General features: G+C 34.3%; 1 protein-coding gene across 9 annotated transcripts; it reads right to left on the reverse strand.

The window, feature by feature from the left end:
* Positions 1 to 2,866: 2,866 nt before the first annotated feature.
* LOC130946647 (uncharacterized) lies at positions 2,867 to 6,902 on the reverse strand. Of its 9 annotated transcripts, none has more exons than XM_057875471.1 (9): positions 6,475 to 6,902; positions 5,966 to 6,071; positions 5,767 to 5,875; positions 5,445 to 5,558; positions 4,982 to 5,075; positions 4,746 to 4,808; positions 4,384 to 4,488; positions 3,364 to 3,437; positions 2,867 to 3,184 (listed from the first exon to the last, which is right to left on the reverse strand). In XM_057875471.1, the coding sequence occupies exons 3-7, from the start codon at positions 5,857 to 5,859 to the stop codon at positions 4,448 to 4,450; spliced, it is 405 nt and encodes a 134-aa protein (XP_057731454.1). In that variant the 5' UTR covers positions 5,860 to 5,875; positions 5,966 to 6,071; positions 6,475 to 6,902; the 3' UTR covers positions 2,867 to 3,184; positions 3,364 to 3,437; positions 4,384 to 4,447. The 9 variants fall into 9 exon arrangements, 6 of the variants coding, with proteins under 6 accessions (XP_057731454.1, XP_057731452.1, XP_057731453.1 ...); XM_057875469.1 differs by having other exon boundaries at positions 3,364 to 3,445; positions 6,475 to 6,901; XM_057875470.1 differs by having other exon boundaries at positions 3,364 to 3,445; positions 5,966 to 6,090; positions 6,475 to 6,901.
* Positions 6,903 to 15,480: the final 8,578 nt, after the last annotated feature.

Consider the following 15,480-nt stretch of genomic DNA (forward strand, 5'->3'; position numbering starts at 1 on the left):
TTTCTTGAGTCACTAGTATCCAATTGATTGATAGTTGATAGCCATTAACTCTAGCCTTCATTAATCCAATTAGTGGAAAGCTAGGATTTATGGACTAGGATTGATATAACTCACTTGACTTTCCTTTGTTAATTGATTTAAGGATGACAAAGTGGGATTAATCCTTGCAACTACCATGCTTGTGGCTAGTGATAATGATGAAGACCTTTGACAACCAAACCTTGCCAAGACCATTTTGTTAATAAAGTTTTCTTACCATTTACTAGTCATATTTCTCATCCAAAACCCCAAAATAAACAAGTCCATAACCAATAACAAGAACACTACCCTACAAGTCCTTTGAGAGACGACCCGAGGTTTAAATACTTCGGTTTATAGATTTTAGGGGTTTGTACTTGTGACAAACAAATTTTTGTATGAGAGGATTATTGTTGGTTTAGAGACTATACTTCGACGAGATTTCATTTGTAAAATTCTAAACCATAAAAAATTCGTTCATCAAAATGGCGCCGTTGCCGGGGATTTGCAATGGTGTTATGTTATTGGTTATTATACATATGTGAATATTGTAAATAGCTTGTCTTTTGCTTGTTTACTAGATTTTGTTAGTTTTATTTTGTCTTTTCATAATGAATTCTCCCTATGGCTATAAGTTTGGTTCTAGTTTTGTTGTAGGAAATGTGCACCTCAATGATGACACTCATTATGGATGGAACCAACAAAGATGGGAGGAGCCTCAAGGAATTGATCACTCCTATTGGCAACAACCTCCGGATACTTATAGGTATGATTTCCATCCTAATGCATGCTAATTTAACGGCTATGATGATTCCTTTTGTGACACTCAACAACCACCATCATATGCCTATGAATCTCATCCTCAACATGAACCTCAATCATTCTCACTAGCCTTTCATTACCAAACGCCGCCCTATGATCCATATCCATCATATGACCAAACCCCCATACCATACTCTTATGACAATTATGAGCAAGAACCCTTAGAACCACCACAACCCTATCAAGATTACTACCAAAAACCACCTCAATGCACACCACCTCCACAATTTTACCAAGAGGAACCACTTTCCTACCATGAACCCTCTCTCCAAAATAATGAACCTTCCTATTCACCCCAAGCCCCAATAGCCGATCCTCTCACTTTGTTACTTCAAGGACAAGAAGCCATGAAGCGGGATACACTTGAGTTTGTGACCAATTTGACCAAGGTGGTGCACACTTTAGCCCACCAATGTTTGAATACTCAAGGTACTTCCGTGACCACATGTGAAAGGTCAAAAGAAGAGCAAAGTATGAAGGAGAAATTGGACAATCCGGTAGAAAAAGAGGAGTCAAAGTTTGTTTTAGAACAATTGGAGGAGCCTATGATCATTGAAGAAAAGGAAGAGGTGGTTGAAGATTTAGGAGATGTTGAAAGTCCATGGGAATGTAGCATCATGGAGCACCCTTCCAAGAAGCTTGATATCGATGTTGAGGAGGATGCGCAACCTCCAAGGCATATCATCGTTGGAGACTTGGAAGAGGCTTATCAAGAGATGGATTCAATCATGGATGAATTTCTCTCTACAATGGAATCCTTTCCCATTGGACATGGAGTTAAAATTATAGAAGAGTGTGCACAACCTCCCATACCCTTGGTGAACAATGAAGAAGAGAGTGAATCAAAAGAGAGCTACCAAGAGGAAAAAGTTGGCATGGTGTATATTGAAATTGAAGAATATGAAGAGGTTGATCAAGAGATGGATTCATTCATCAATGAATTCCTATCCAAAATTGAATCACCTCCCATTGGGCAAGATGAAGTTCTTGAAGACAACACCAAGCCAAGTGAAAAAGGGGAAAAGGTTGAAATTGAAAAAGCTTGTGAAGAGGTGGAAACAACCAAAGAAGAGCCTAAAGAAGTAGACCTTGCATTGTCTAAGTGTGGGGAGGTCCCCCTCCCCAAGGCACCATCCAACACAACATTCAAGTGGGTAAAACTCTTATCACTACAAGAATATGGCCGATTAGCTTCCACAAAAAGAGTCTTAAAATCATCGCTAATCTGACGCAAAATATAATTTGTGACGGATTAGCTACCGCCTAGCAACTAATGCTTTCCTCGCAAATTACAAGTCGCAGATTAGTGAGGCAAACACAACAGTCGCTAATTCATCGGAAAGTTTTTTAGCTACCGATTAGATAGTCGCAAATCAATCACTAAAGTAAAAGCTAATTCCATAGAAGAAATGGACTAAACGGTAGTCGCTAATTAGCGACAAACTCTACTATAGCAGACTCATCGCTAAATGCAAGCTAACTTTGTAAACAAAATGGAATGATTAGTTGACGCTAATTAGCGAGAAATTTTTCCTAACCTAACTCGTCGCAAGTTGTCCGCTAATACGATCGCGAATCTGTCACATTTTGTAGCAAATCCATAGCTAATCTTTGAAAATCCTTAATCAAATCTGTAGGAACTTTGTCGCTAAACCAAAGCTATTCGAAATGATAATGTAAAGTTATGAAATAGTCGCTAACTTGCTAGAAAATAATATGTAGCCAATTACTTGCAATACTATCGCAAAATATCATCGCAAATTCCTTTTAAACTAGTATTGATAGGTATCTCACAAATGTTTTAGTCGCAATAGAGTTTTTGATTTGTCACCATCGTCAACGAGTTTAGAATACCTATTTTGTCACTATACTAAAATAAACCTTATTATTTTTTTATTTTAGTCATTGAACTAAAAGATTATAACACATAAAAATATAATTAGTTCATCAACATCAAAACTAAAGGCTCAATTCCAATATCATGTAAAAGTAAGTATTCACTTATTTAGAGATGTTTCAATCTAGCTGTACAAATGTGATCCTACTTTTATAAAATTCAGTATACATTATACATCTTTCTTATTGCACATTGAAAATTAAAAAAAAAATGAAAAATACATATAAACACCACCTAAGACTTGGCAGTTGATACAGTAAGGTAAATGTATTAAACTGCATACTTGCTTCTTCAAAATTGTAGGTTATCTACATTAGTATCTATGTTCGCAATCATCGTTGGTTGATTTGCTGAGATACTGCTGGGCAAGATAGACATGTTTTCTGCATCATCCTCCCTTTTATTATTATGTATAAAATATGAGGAGAATCATCTATTTTAGTAAACCTGAAAGCATAAGCAAGAAAATGAAAAGAATATAAGCCTAAGAACATTATAAACTACTTAACCAATCAATATATTCTACCAAAAATAGCAGTTTAAAGGTCACAAAAATCACTTCCAATGAGTAGGAAAAAAAAAAGCAACAACATTGCAATTTCAAGAACAAAATATAAAATGCTTACCCTTAAAATAGGAAGAGTCGTATTTCTGTGCATCTGTGCATTTGTTGATGTATAGCAAGACATCTGAAGAACTCCTATTTAACTAAACAAATCATCACACGAGCACAAAGAAAGTAAACAGTTTTTTCTTGTAAGTAAAGCATTTTACCAGAAAAAAGGAAGATACAATATAAAACACTACATCGTTGAACAAAAGCATCTTCTCTTCGAGCAAATATTAGTATTTAAGATGAAGGATCTAGATTATGCCCGCTAGTTGAAAATTAGGCAATATAGACATTACACTTGGTTACTATGCGAAAATAAGGGGCTTGACATTCTTATTCTTATTAACAACCATAAAATTGCTGCAGATAAAGATCTCACAATAGATTAGCATATGAGCTTTCATCATCAAATCCAAGTGGATAGACCACTTTCTCAATTTATAACAAAATTTGTCAAGAAAGCAATATGCTTTTCTTTTGTGGCATGTGTCCATACTCCATAGTAAGAGTATTCAAAACTATTGCATCAGTATCATTGAGCCAAATAAGTCAAGTTGTTCAGAAGATGAGAAGAACTAAGAATCACAAATTCTCTTGTAAGAAAATTTATTTTTCAAAGACAAAAAGAAAACGTAAAGGCCAACTCCTCCAACGTGGAAAGCATGCAAAGTGAAATTTCAGTGTGTAAAGGTTAAAGACAAAATAGAGTGCCTATTGAAACTATATAAAAGCAGAAATTATAGATCATGAGACCAACAAGAAAGACCAACCCCTAAATAAATAAGTAACAGAATTCTAAGTTACCCAACTGATCAAGTTCAGTTGTATGTTCTCATGACACATGGACACAGTTGACAAACTTTGTATAGCTTCTTCTAGGAAAAACACAAACAATAGTTTCCAAATAACATGAGACAAGAAAGTAGATGGATTTATGTCAGAACATTTCTACCTAGCAAAATTCAAACATGAGTTACGAAATAGGAAATTCCAAATTTTTACCACTACTTCAAAGTCAAGCAAAACGGTTTACCTTGCAGATATCAGGATTAGACTCATTCCTCCATGCTCCTCTCATAATCCTAGTATCATCAAAATTAAAACCTTTCTCTTGCACTGCATTGGGTGATCTTTCTTCCTGTAATGAAAGATAACACATTATAACTGTGATCCCTGGACATAGACCTGTTATTTTCTTACCCGTGCAGAAACATCATATGATCAAGGAAATAGAATCATAAAATAGAAACTAAAAAATCAGAATCATAACAACAAACTCACAAACAGAACATAAAAAATTAGCATCATAGAAACAGAAATTCAAAACAAAATAAAAAAATAAAAATCCTAATGAACAAAACAAAAAGTAAGTTTGATGAACATATGCTTGCTCACCAAAAGAACGGGGATGTTTGTTGTCTTTGCAAATTGCAGCAAAGCTGAAGTGCATCCTTTCACCTGTCACACACCTATATGACATGTCATATATCATGGAACCGGCATGTCATTTCACCGTATAAAAAGAAATAGCCAATGCACCAGTTTCAGTTCAGGCAGCAAATACATTGATTAGCTACATTAGATTCAGATCAAGTAATCAGACAAAAGATAAACGCAAAAAGGAAACTTACCTTCAGGAGTTGGAGCTAGACTATCATAAGGCACAAAAACTTCATCCGTAGGCGTCTGGATCTTGCTCCACTCAAACCAGAGAGCCGCATTGACCTAAACAGAAATGAAGCTGGCAGTTACAAAAATGAAGTTGTAACAACAAAAGCAAGCAACAATCATAAAGGAAAAAATTTGTTGAAGGTTTAAGAAAACAATGTATCCCATGTTTGAGAATTCTGAAAGGTGGAACTGAAAGGTTTGAATATTTGGTGTTTGTGTTGAATTTCTTATGTTGATGTTATGTTTATGTTTATCTCATATTTGGTATGTTATGTTTATGCCTTTACTTCCCCATCTCTGGCATTCCACATCTCCCCCATTTGCTGTATTATTTTTCATTTTTTATTAGTAACACATATTTCCTAAGACTCGTTCTTTTTACTAAAAAATCACAGAATTTTTAATAAAAGTATTTTACTATACCAATAATAAGACTACTGTGATTGCAGGCTCAGTAGAATCGTCAAGAACTTGGATGACAAGACGATCAGCAGGCCACGAAAGATTACAAGCTGCACCAATTGACACCTTGTATACCTATGTATACACAGAGAAAAAGAACACAAAAAAAAACAACCAATTTTCACAGAAATAAAAAAGAGGAGGCAGAAGAAAATGGAGACTAGAGATAAGCAAATGCAAGCAAATTAAGAAGACCACTTTCTCATTGAACATTGGAATCTAGATGAGAACCACAGGGAAATTGGAGCTTCCAAGTTCAAGATCATCCTGGATGGGTTCATACTTGTAACGCTGCTCTGGTTTCTTCCAGAAGAGCTTGACCAAGATGATGACGATTCCCATGTACAGTCTCTCCAGATGCAGCTGCTCCCTTCATCCTTGGTGCAGCTTCAGTACCTAGTTAAACAGAAATAAGATCGCATTAACGAAATGATGATTGATGGAAAACGCAACTACTGAAGATATAAAAATAGATCGTGGAGGTACCTTCTCTGAAGCTGCTCTTGAATCAGCAAGGCACGTGATGGAGGTAGCTCATCCTGCCAGTGTCGGTGGTCTTTCTACGGATGGCCTTCACACTCCAGTTATCTGTAATAAAAAACACAGACTATCAACTACAGTCAGCAAGTCTCACATTGAAGGAAATATCATTTTAGGTTTTGTGATTAACCATGATTGAACTACTAAACATAGACATCCTAACATATATATGATTTCATTACAATTTACAAAGTACAAACCACACACCATAGTAATTTTCCACACAATGAAGCCTCAATTTTCCACCAAAAACACCAAACGAAAGAAACCTCAATTTCACCAAAAACACCACACACAATGAACACCAAAAACCCTCCAATTTTCCACGTCACATGAATTTCACCAATTGAAACTACAAACACAAATTACTAAAAAGCAGCATTCATCAGAGATACACGCATTCAAATAATAATAGCAAGAAAAAGTGAGATTAGGATGATGAAAAGAATACCTAACAATATTCATGTGCTGCATTTCCTTGAGGAGAGAAATCTCACAAATTGCAGTGCTAGGAACGCCTTCATTCTCCTGCTCGAGGCGAATCTTCTATTTTACAAATTAAAACAGCAGCACCAGCACAGCAGGAAGGGAAAGGCTGCGAGAGCGAGGGAGGGAAAGGGAGAAGTTGCGACGCGAGGGAGGGAAACGGCAACTGTGAACTGCGAAGGAGGGAGGGAGGGAGAGAGGACCGCGCTGAGGTGCTGTCCGCGAGGCTCTGTTCGGCGAGTTGGCGACGGTGAAGGAAAACGCTGCTGGGAGGAAGGGGCTCGACGGCTGTGTATTGGGGATTGGGGATTGATGTTCCTTCGTTAGAGAGAGACTATGAGAGACTAAGAGTGGTGCTGCTACTTGCTAGGCTTAGGTTATTTAGTGTTTGGGCCTTTGGGTGTTGGCCTTTTAGGGGTTTTTTAAGTGATCGGTTCGGTTTGGTTGATCAGTTTGTTTCGTTTGGATTGATTTTATTTTAAACACCCTTAATTGATAGGTTATTGGTCAAATAGTTTAATCCGGTAATAATTTAATAAATATATAAAATTATAATAAAATCAAAATTTAAATATTAAAGGTAAAAATTAAATGATAATAACATTTTATATTATTTAAATTTGATTTAATTAAATTACATGTAAATTATGATATAATCCATATTTTTATATAATACATAAAATATTGAACAAATATAATAAAAAATTTACTAATGGCACATATAAAATAACATGGTATATATAATTATAAGCATTACATCTATTGAAGATTCATTTGTCACCGTGAGATGGGGCTTTTACTCACTGTCAGGTTCAAGGATTGAACCTTAAAAAATCACTTTTTGGAGGGGATTCAAATAGATGCTTTTACAGTGATCCAAATTCCACTGGTCTACGTGTGGAACATGCGGATCAAGGAAGAAGTGCGGGTCAACTGTCTAAACCGAGTCTGGTTCGCAACAAAACTGTCCGAGTTCAACTTTTGACCGTCATTGATTGAGTTAATTGCAAGTCCGATCTTAATAATGAACCGAACCGGATAAGACATCAATTTATTATTTTTTCAGTCGAACCAATCGGTTCGATCCGATTCAGTTCTGATAACTATGGCAAAGTAGTTTAGACTTGCATTTTTTACGAGTTTGATTTTAGAGTCAAATATCCATCTTTTACTCACTCTTAGGTTCAAGGATCGAACCTTAGAGATGCCACTTTTGAAGGGGATTTAAATAGATGCTCCTACAGCGATCCATATCCCACCGGTCTACGTGTGGAGCACGCGGGTCAAGGAGAAAGTACGGGTCATCAACTGCCTAAACTGAGTCCGGTTCGTGACAAAATCATCATGTTTTTAACTATTTGACTGCTATTGACCGAGTCAATTGCAGGTCTAGTCTTAATAATGAAACAAATCGGATAAGACATCGGTTTACTGATTTTCTGGTCGAACTCGCCGGCCGGTCTAGTTTTGATAACTATGACTAAGTTGTTTAGGCGGGGCAGGTTGGGATTCTAGGACCGCTTTACTAGGCGGAGCGGGGCGGACTTCCCCGTTTGCCACCCCTATATGTGAATCTCCCAAAGGGTAATTAAGGTAATTAGATTTACAAATTTTAGTAGTAAATCGAATTAGACTAAATAGATTTACTAGGTGAGCTTTAACTACACATAAATCAAAACAGATAATATCGATCACACATTCATATGTTTTCAAGTAAATCTAACCAGCCTAATTCGATTTATATAGGATGAAAGACTTTATATAAATCTAACTGCCCTGTCTCAATTTACATGCCATTGATTTATTAGAGTAATTTGTCCTAATAATAATAATAATAATAATAATAATAATAATAATAATAATAATAATAATAATAATATAAAATAAAGGGTGATTTGTCCTAAAAATAAATTATTATTATTATTATTATTATTAGGGTTAACTTTTTTCTCTGTTTTCTTTTTTTCTTCGTGAGTGAAAGTTAAAGGGTTGGGTGAGAGTGTGTGTAGCTGAATGAAAGATGACGAGGGATGAGTGGGGTTAGTAAAATTAGGATTAGAATTAGCTAAACGAAGAAGTTTAATGAAATTTTTTTTTATAAAATTAGAGGTAGAATAGGAATTTTTTCTACGATATATGGTCATTTTAATCGGAACGTTTTAATTAATATGGAAGCTAGATGGTTTTATTGGGCGATTTTAGTTTAAGTCACGTAATTTGAACAATCCATTTAAATAAATAATTTGAAACTATTAATTTAATATTAAAAATTTTGTAAGGTTATTTTTGTATTCTATTATTTGAAATGTTCAAATTATATTGTTTAATTTATATTAGAATTTTTAAATTTTTTATAATTTTATTTTTTTGAATACTAATAGATGATTTCTAGAAAAATAATGTGAAGGCAGTTTTAAATTACGTGATCGATCACTATAGTTTAAATCTTTAAATGGACAATTTTAAATTAGTGATTTAAATTAAAACAGCCCATTAAAACCGCCTATTTCTCATGTTAACTGAAACGTTCCCATATTAATTTAAAATGTTCTCATATACAGAAATAAATAATGAATTATTATAAATATTATTTATGATTATTTTAAAAGAGTACTATATTTAATAAAATTATTGTCTCATAAGTATTATTGTGTGATTATTAGATTAATTTATATTGTATAAATACCATGTTACCAATTAACCTCATCAAACTGGCTAATTTGATTCAGTTTTTTTCAGAACATTGTATATCATAAAAATTAATTTTTATGTTTTTTAAATCATACATTTGAGATAAAAAAATTGTAAATAATAAATTATTAATAAATAAAAATAAAAATAAAAAATTGAGTTATTTAATTAATTTTAATGTAGAATAATAAAATTTGAATTAATTTAAGTATAATATTAAAAACATTACGTTATTATTATGGTAATAATCAAGATAAAAAATGTATAAATGTTTGTTTATTTGTTATTTTTCAATTTTATTTAATTTGAAGCAGATATAAAAATTTAAATTTTTCTTTTGCATAATTTTAATTGTTAAAAATTTTTTTCTTTTAATTTTAGATTTAATATCTTACATCATCTTTAGTTTCATTATTCATTCAAATTTTTTAATTTTTATTTTCATTATATTTTAATATAACAAAGATAGAAAAGAGTACTACATGTACTCAACAGAATAACAAAAAAGACAACAAGAATAGAAGTTATGTGTAAAATAAGAAAAAAAGGTAACTGTAAGACAAAGGAAAGAAAATTAACTGATAATTATATTTTTGACCAATTTTTAAGATAACAGTTATATTAATCAGAGACAATAATAATTATACATGTATAAAGAAAAATAAGAGAAAATGATAGTGTATAATATGATGAGATGATATACTAAAAATAAAAATTAATAATTTTAAAAAATAATAAAATTAAAAAAATTAAACATGTTCAAGATAAGATTGAAGAAATATATTTTTTTAGCTATTAGAATTATGGATAGAGATAAAGGATAATTTGGATATAAATTTTTTAAATTTGTTTCTAATTAAACAGGATTGAGAAAATAAATAAATTTAATAATATTTATAAATAACTAATCTTTATATAATATTAGTAAGTGTTTATATTGATTTTGTTATACACAATAACAACAAAATATTTTTTTAATCTTGTTTTTTAATTTTATTTTATTTATTTTATATATTTTACATGTTAAATAATTTAAGGTATTTTATCTTTTTTATAATTTATTTTTAATTATTAATATTAAATTTATAATTTTAAAAATAAAAATATAAAATTAATTTCTTAAACTCAATAGAAAAGTGGTTGAACAGGCACGTGAACCACTAGTTAAAGTAGTGACGGAATAAGGACTAACGTGTTATCTCAAAAATTAGTAACTTGAAATAAGTGAGGAAAGTCTATCAGTTGTTAAGCGGTCGCTAATTCCTCACTAAATAAGCTTTTGATTAGTGACTCAATTGCGACCAGTTACTTTTAACATTTTCTCGGTTAGCTTTGGATTTGTTATAACTCTGCGACGGATTTTCAACGAGATTAGCGGGTAATTTGTTACAAAATAGGTAGGATATAGCTTTTGCTTTGCAGCAATATTGCCGTTGCCAAATCGCTTGCTAAATTAAACTTGCGACAACTTAGCGACAAATGTATTTCGCTCGCTAATCAGCGACTTGAAATCAGCGAACGAAGCGTGTCAGTTGTTAAATGGTCGCAAATTTCTCACTACTTAGGTCCTAGGCATTCAACATCTGTGTTTCTCCTTTAGCGACTAATTAGCAAGGAACACTTTCCTAACTGAATGATTTTCCGTTGCGACGAGTTAGCGACGACTATTTTCTGTCGCTACCCTAATTTTGAATTTTTACAATATTATGCGACAAATTAGCGAGAAACTAGTTGCTCGCTAAAAATAAAAACTTTGGTGACAAATTAGCTAGAAATTTGTCCATCGCAAAATGCATTACAAGTCTTTGTGACGGATTAGCTAGTAACATTGTTCCTCACTAATTAGCCTTTTCGCACAAAGTTTATTTAGCGACGGAATAGTGACAATAGTATCCCTCGTTATTTTTCTTTTATTAGATTGAACTTCTAAGTGACTGATTTGCTAGAACATTGTCACTCGCTAATTATTTTGTGACAAATTAGCAAGGAAATTTTTCTCGCTCTTTTATTAGCTATGAAACTGAATTTGCGAGAAACAAACTTACTCGTAAATCTCTCGCTAATCAGTCGCTCTTCTCAAGTTCGGATATTTTGTGACCGCTCATTAATTTTGTCGTTAGTGCGTCACTATTTCCTCACAAGTTAGTGATGAATTAGTGATAAAAAATATTTCTCGCAAAAATTCGTCGCTAATCTGTCAAATTCTTGTAATGTATCCCTAAGCTTTACTTTCTCACTTGAATATGGTTTAATTGAAAATGATGGTCAACTTAGAGCTCTTTGTGGAGTTAAAAGTATAAGAGAGTTGTGTAGTGGTTGGAAACATCATTCTAAGCTCATGACGGTTGTAAGCTCAAAATTCAAGAGCAATGGTTGGTGTGGAACCAAATGGCATGGGTCTAGGAAGTTGTTTGGAAGCTTCTTTGAGAATTCCAAGGCCATACCACCCGGATGGAATAATGATAATCAACTCAAAGATGGGTGTAGAAACAAGATATGGGACCCTGGAATACATGAGGATTGCCTTTGGGAGCTCATAGCTTGTGAGGAACTCCACCCATGCTTGAAGTTATTAATCTTGAATGATGGAGCTTATTGGAAGACCAAGCATTGGTGGATGTTCCAAGATGAGTACAAGCACAAGCCACCTTGATAAGAAGCTCCCCATAAGTCCAACATAAGGACAATAAATAAAAGTGCTAGGTGGGAGACACCCCACCATGGTAAACTCTTTCCATACTCTTTTAGTTTTGTTAATAAGTGAATTGAGTTGCCATTGTAGGTAGATTCTCATTTTCATTTTTTATCTTTTAAAAATATTGGTAGAATTAGTTTAATTTCTTGTTTTTATTGTTTTATTGAGTTTAGTTAGTAGTATAGTATGTTGAATAAGGTTCTAGGGTGTTTTGGTAGCTGTTTGGAGGATTGAAAGGCTTGGATTGGTGCAAGAACTTAGAAATTTTTTTTTTTAAAAAACAGAACACCATCCACGCGTGCGCGCACATAACGCGTACGCGCACCCGAGCATTTTTTGACCATCCACGCGGATGCGCACTGTACGCGTACGCGTGGATGAAAAAAAATTTTTTTTACCTCCAGCCAAAAAACCCGAGAGTTGGGCCTGCACTGTGCGAACATTGGGCCTAAGGCACAAGTCTATGCACGCGTGCGCGCACCTGGCGCGTACGCGCACATGATCTTAAATTGGCAATGCACGCGCACGCACACTGTGCGCGCGCGCGTCGATTGCACGGTTCACACTCCTGGTACTTTTACCCGAGAGTTGTGCCAGACTTGGGCCGACATTATGCCTCCGGCCTAACTCGATGCACGCGTGCGCGCACCTGGCGCGTACGCGTCCTTCAACCAATATGCACATCGACGCGTAAGCACGCATGACGCGCACGCGTTGGTAAAAAAAAAAGAGTTTTTTTTCTCCCCTTCCATTTTCTTTTGCTTATCACATTCGCATACTTCTACTCTTCCCATTTTCATTTAGTTTTTGTAGCATGTTTTCGTTTTTTTTAGTCATTTTAATAATGGTGTTGCATCTTCCTACTCAATTGTTGAGGATTCATTGCATTACTTTGGTGCTTCTTGACTTGTTTCATATTATTGGGTGATGTTTCTCTTCAAATCAATGCTCAATCTTTTATGCACTTGTGTTCTTTGTGCATTGATATGACCTTATATTGTCTTTCATGGCCCACTCTCTCTTGTTCGAACTTGATGCTCATCATGCTCTTCATGCTTTGACCTTACTCTTGCATCAAGTATCATTGATATGCCATTTTCTTTTATTGTTTCCTCCTCTACATGTTGTAGCTACCATGTAGTGTGAGAACCATACCTTTATTTGGCATTAGCCCCCCGCCTATATTCTATTTGCTTTGATATCTTTGTTATAGGCTTAACTTTCTTTCTTTTTTCTTTCCTTTTAGGTTGGCCACCAAGAAGGGGGAAAGGAAAAGCTTTTAAATGGGGCAACAAACAAGTCATCCGCACAACCTTTTGAAGGAGCTCATCAATTGTAGCAACCCGTCCACCTTGCTCTTCTTTGCATGCACCGAGGACGGTGCATCTTCAAGTGTGGGGAGGTCGTCCGACCGATCTCCATGGGTACCAATTTCCTTTTCAACACCAAATTTTTATTTTTCTTTGTTAGATTAGCTATTGCATTGCATGATAGGTTGCATGTTAGTTAGAATTTGTACATATTTTTACCACCTCTTTCTTATTAGGACTACTTGGTTAGGGTGATGATTTCCTTTCCAAGAAACTGTTTTAGGGCACCCTACCAATTTGAAAAAGAAAATTTGTGGAACTTGCTTGAAAGAATTTATTTTGGAACATGGTTTTTGAGCTAAGAACACAAGCATGTGAGATTTGAGCCTAATGGCGTGGTTACATCTTATAACCACTTATTTTCCTTCTTGTGTGTAATTGTTCTCTTTCTAATGATTGTAATCTTTGATTTGTTTGAATCTATATGTCCCATTATTCCTTGTATTCATGCATTTATATGATTGAGGCCATCATTTCATTAGCTCACTTACCCAAATGGCCTTACCTTTTATCTTCCTTTGTTAGCCAAATTTTAGCCTACGCTTAACCCACTTATTCTTATTTTAGCACATTACAAGCCTTAAAGCGGAAAACAATGAATGTCCTTTATTTGGATCTTTGATTGGCTTAGGCTAGTGAGTGTGAGTGTCATCCAAGAGTGGGAAAACTTTGGGACATTGGTTGGGATAAAAGGGTGTTTGTGTTTTTGTATTTTTATATTGGAGAATTGGTACATACTCATGTATTGATTAAATATATAGACCTTATGCATTGATGTTCTTGTGTATAGTTTGAAAGAAAAAGAAAAAAAATGAAAAGAAAAAAGAAATAAAAGTGAAAAAGAAAAAGAAAAGAAAAGAAAAGAAAAAATATATATAGAAAAAGAAAGAAAAAAAGAAGAGCAATAAAGGGGACAAAATGCCCCAAAGTGAAGCTCAATAAGAATCAATGCATAAGTGTTGTGAAATGAAAAGAAAATGCATGAGTATGTGAAAAAGTGAGGAATGGGTAGTTAGATTAGTACTTAATTGTATAGGTCATTATATAGGTTAGGTGGGAAAGTTTAAGTTAATCAAAGATTCAAATCCTAAGTCCACTAGCCATATATGATCCTACCTTGACCCTAGCCCCCATTACAACCTAAAGAAAAGACCTCATGATACATGTATGCATGCATTGAATAATTGTTGATTGTTAGAAGAAAAACAAATCTTGGAAAGCATGATTAGGGGAGAATTGAGTGAATCAACCCCAAACACCGAGTGACTAGAGTGCAAACACTTCCAGTGAGGGTTCGATGCTCAATTCCATGATTCCCGGCTTTCATAAGCTTTCTTCTTGCAAGTCTACTTGAACTTCAATTTTTATATTTGAATTGGTAGGATTAATGAATCGTTATATGATCTTGACCCTACTTGTGCATGTATGACTTGGAGGATTGATTTATTTTAACCAAGTAGGTAAAACCATTTTGCATTTAGTTGCATATAGTTTAGGTTGCATATAGCTCATTTACATGGAATAAATGTTGATACCCTTTGTTTCTCTCTTGGCTTAAGCATGAGGACATGCTAAGGTTTAAATGTGGGGAGGTTGATAAACCCCAATTTGACGGTTTATCTTGTATTGAATTTAGGGGATTTTATCACCTTTTACCCACATTTATGCAATGAAATAGCATGGTTTTGTATATTCTCCTTTAATTGTGCTTAAGAGTGAAAACATGTTTTTTAGGTCTTAAAATAAATAAATTTAATTCACCTTGATTCCATTAGATGCCTTGATATGTTTGCTAAGTGATTTAAGGTTTAGGAGGCAAAGATTGGATCAAGGGAATGAAGAAAGAAAGCATGAAAAGTTGGAGAACTCATGAAGAAATGAAAAGAACCGGAAAGTTGTCAAGCCGACCTCTTCGCACTTAAACGACCATAACTTGAGCTACAGAAGTCCAAATGATGCAGTTCTAGTTGGGTTGGAAAGCTAACATTCGGGGCTTCGAAACGATATAAGATTTGCCATAGTTGCATCGTGCATAGGGGCACGCACGCGCACGGTACGCGGACGCACTGATGGTGGCACATGACCCACTTAATGCAACACGTGGCCAGCGATTTTAGAAGCCTTGTGGGCCCAATCCAACTCATTTCTGATGCTATTTAAGCCAAGGATTGAAGGGGGAATGAACATACTTTACATACTTTTAATCATTAGTCAT

Source organism: Arachis stenosperma, chromosome 8 (assembly GCF_014773155.1).
Source record: "Arachis stenosperma cultivar V10309 chromosome 8, arast.V10309.gnm1.PFL2, whole genome shotgun sequence".
NCBI classification, from domain to species: domain Eukaryota; kingdom Viridiplantae; phylum Streptophyta; class Magnoliopsida; order Fabales; family Fabaceae; genus Arachis; species Arachis stenosperma.